The sequence below is a fragment of the Macrobrachium rosenbergii genome, chromosome 37 (assembly GCF_040412425.1).
Source record: "Macrobrachium rosenbergii isolate ZJJX-2024 chromosome 37, ASM4041242v1, whole genome shotgun sequence".
Classification (NCBI taxonomy): domain Eukaryota; kingdom Metazoa; phylum Arthropoda; class Malacostraca; order Decapoda; family Palaemonidae; genus Macrobrachium; species Macrobrachium rosenbergii.
In genome coordinates this window covers 42600150-42602784 of record NC_089777.1, presented here as the reverse complement: position 1 = coordinate 42602784, position 2635 = coordinate 42600150, and the positions used below count along the sequence as shown (strand labels likewise).

Here is a 2635-nt window from a genome sequence, read left to right as displayed (position 1 = left end):
GAGTAGCCAATGGGGCAGGAAACCCGATGCCTTTGTCTAGCCCAGGTCCGAATAACCCAATAAAAAGAATGAGACAGTACATAACTTATCTCCGAAGAAAGAGGTAGACTTGCCTCTTGAAGAATATAGTAAGGTTATATGAGCAAGGGTAAACTTAATCAGGAATAGAATTACAAATTACGTCAATTGAAGGAAACCGAGAAAGCCACTAGAATATAACATACAAATTACGACTAATTACCAATTTCCAAAGGCGGCTGCATATATTCAAACAAGATGCCACCAAAGAGCCTGAGACGATTCGTTCTCGGAAGGTAGGAGCTTTCGAGAAGCATGTGAAAGAGGCAAATGCCCATCATGATGACCAACAAAATGCCCCACAGCACTGGGGTAAAGGGCATCGCAAAGCTCCATGGGTCGATGGCAGCACTCCCACGCCCCACCAGCATAGCCAACTTGTCAAAGAAAAAAGGGATGGACATGTCCGAGTCCTCATAGCGACTACTGATGACGGTGAAAGGCCCAAGGGCTAGGTTCACTTCCTGTGGAAAAGAATAGGAAATCAATAATACTCAAGAACAATTGATCACTTTAAACATTCCTTTAATCGCCCTTTTTTAACTGATTTTCAATTTCGCGTTTGCACGACCATTTGCCTGTTTTCGATTTTTTCGAGAGGTGAGGTGGATTATGTCGACTTTGCCAAGGAGGTTATGTTTTTGTTTGTTCTGTACGTTCATTTGTATATCCGTCTGTCTTCTTTGGTAGCAAGATTATTCAAAAAGTCGTGTATATTTTAACGACTATTTGACCAAAGGGTGGGCCTCGCGACGCAACACGTCATTCAGTTTTGGGAAAGATAGGAATGTAGCTTTGGGAGGGAAAGGAACCTTTGGATGTGAATCGTTTATTCCTATTGGAGACTTTTGGTCTCCGAATGCTATTTTTGTATTTGATCTCAAATTAAAGTGAAATGTTAAAGAATTTGAACAGCTTTGTGGAGAGCGACTAAAGACAACTTATGAAGGGTGAAAAAAAAGTTATGAAACTGGAAGCCGAAGGGATCCTGTTAAGATTTAGTAGCACTGCCAACAGTGCGCCACAAAAGGCGCATTGTAGGCCGTGCCTCCTACAGAGGAAGTGGAAGAGAAAAAGATACGAAGAATAGCACTTACTTTCTGAACAACTTGGCGCATCATCCCTGACCAAGTGCCGTTGTCTGCGCGAACTCCCCAGGACTTATCTGGGGGAACCACTTGCTTATATCTGATCATGAAAATAAAGTGTAAATCATTCTTTATAAATTAGAGATTTTTCTGAAAGATAATTTGGCCTAATTAATGTTCATTGATTCAAGGATTGTTGATGGAAGTTGAGAGTCGCTCAGTTTAGTTAAAAGGAAAAAGGAAAAGGAAGCGGGGCGAGGAGGAGGAGGAAGACGAATATGGGGAAGACCAGAACCAGAATCTCCTTTTAGCTCACATGTAGAAAAAGGAAGCTGAAAAGGTCAAGATTCAAAATAACAATCCCACACAATATTTATCTTCAGCCTGAGCAAAAATCTCTCTCCAATTCACGGACGGCTTGATTTAATTTTGATAACCCCCAATGAAAAAAAATCACACGCATCCTAAATTTCCTTGGGACTTACGTGAAGTTAAGAGAAGTTGACAGTATTTCTAGCATATGCGACATTGGCCCTTCGATGGGGAAGTTGGTTGGAATGCCTTCAAGAACTGCTTTGGAATTGTAATCCTCTTCGCCGATACGCGTATGCGTCGGCCAGGACACCATTGTGATGACTAAGGATGGAGCTTCCTGGAACCTGGAAAAGTGTTTGTTAATTGTATTCTCTCATTCAGTTACTTTCTAATTCACTCAGGCACTTACTCAATCACCCAACAACTTTAGCAAAAAAAAAAAGTAACTCTCGTGCTGATTTTATCATTCGTATTGTAAGAACTTGAGGTTTGTGTTCAAACTTTCATCAATGCAGATACAACATTGCAAACACCTGTTCAGAAGCCAGAGTAAATCAAAACTGACCATTGGACCTGCCCGACATTTTCTACCTTCTTTACTTATAAAATTAAAAACTATGTGCTTTATACCCTGGTCTTTTCTTAGCTTTTTCGGGTTTCAGTTTGACCTTTGTCGGCCGTACCAGTCATTTCAATATGGAAAATCTTTTAAACTGTCTCTTTTCTTGACACAAGTTTTAAGTTTATTTCATATATTGTTTGATCTGTAGGTATCAAGGTAAAGCAAGAGTTTACTTTAGTCCAAGTGTAATATAAGATGACCCTTACCTACTGGGGAGAGCATAAGTGATTTATTTAACAATTATAATGTATTGAATGTCTATGAAGAAGAATGAACCTCCAGGCTAGAATATAAGATACATGTTATTCCACCAGTTAGAAATATAAGGTAATGAAGACTCTGTCCACTAAGGTGAACTAAGCCATTTCTTTGAATGAGTAAGAAAGTTAGTTCCGTAACTTGATAAAAAAAAAAAAAAACAACGAAAATCCTGATTCCTGAAAGGAGGATATACGTCGACATATAAAAATACTCTCTAGACCTTTGGTATTCTGATGGAAAAACTTCTTGTCTGAAAATAATGTTTGATGAC

The 2635-nt window shown here is 39.2% G+C and overlaps 1 protein-coding gene across 1 annotated transcript; it reads right to left on the bottom strand.

The window, feature by feature from the left end:
• Nucleotides 1-233: 233 nt before the first annotated feature.
• LOC136825213 (probable glutamate receptor) lies at nt 234-1794 on the bottom strand. The gene is made up of 3 exons (XM_067081238.1): nt 1652-1794; nt 1176-1266; nt 234-542 (listed from the first exon to the last, which is right to left on the bottom strand). The coding sequence occupies exons 1-3, from the start codon at nt 1792-1794 to the stop codon at nt 234-236; spliced, it is 543 nt and encodes a 180-aa protein (XP_066937339.1).
• Between the last annotated feature and the right edge of the window lie 841 nt (nt 1795-2635).

Excerpts from the sequence above, each read along its gene's own strand:
- LOC136825213 (XM_067081238.1), bottom strand. The coding sequence starts at position 1,794 with ATGGTGTCCTGGCCGACGCATACGCGTATCGGCGAAGAGGATTACAAT. Across the intron at positions 1,267-1,651 it reads TCAACTTCTCTTAACTTCAC|ATATAAGCAAGTGGTTCCCC; the intron begins GTAAGTCCCAAG and ends TTTCATGATCAG. Across the intron at positions 543-1,175 it reads TGCGCCAAGTTGTTCAGAAA|GAAGTGAACCTAGCCCTTGG; the intron begins GTAAGTGCTATT and ends TCTTTTCCACAG.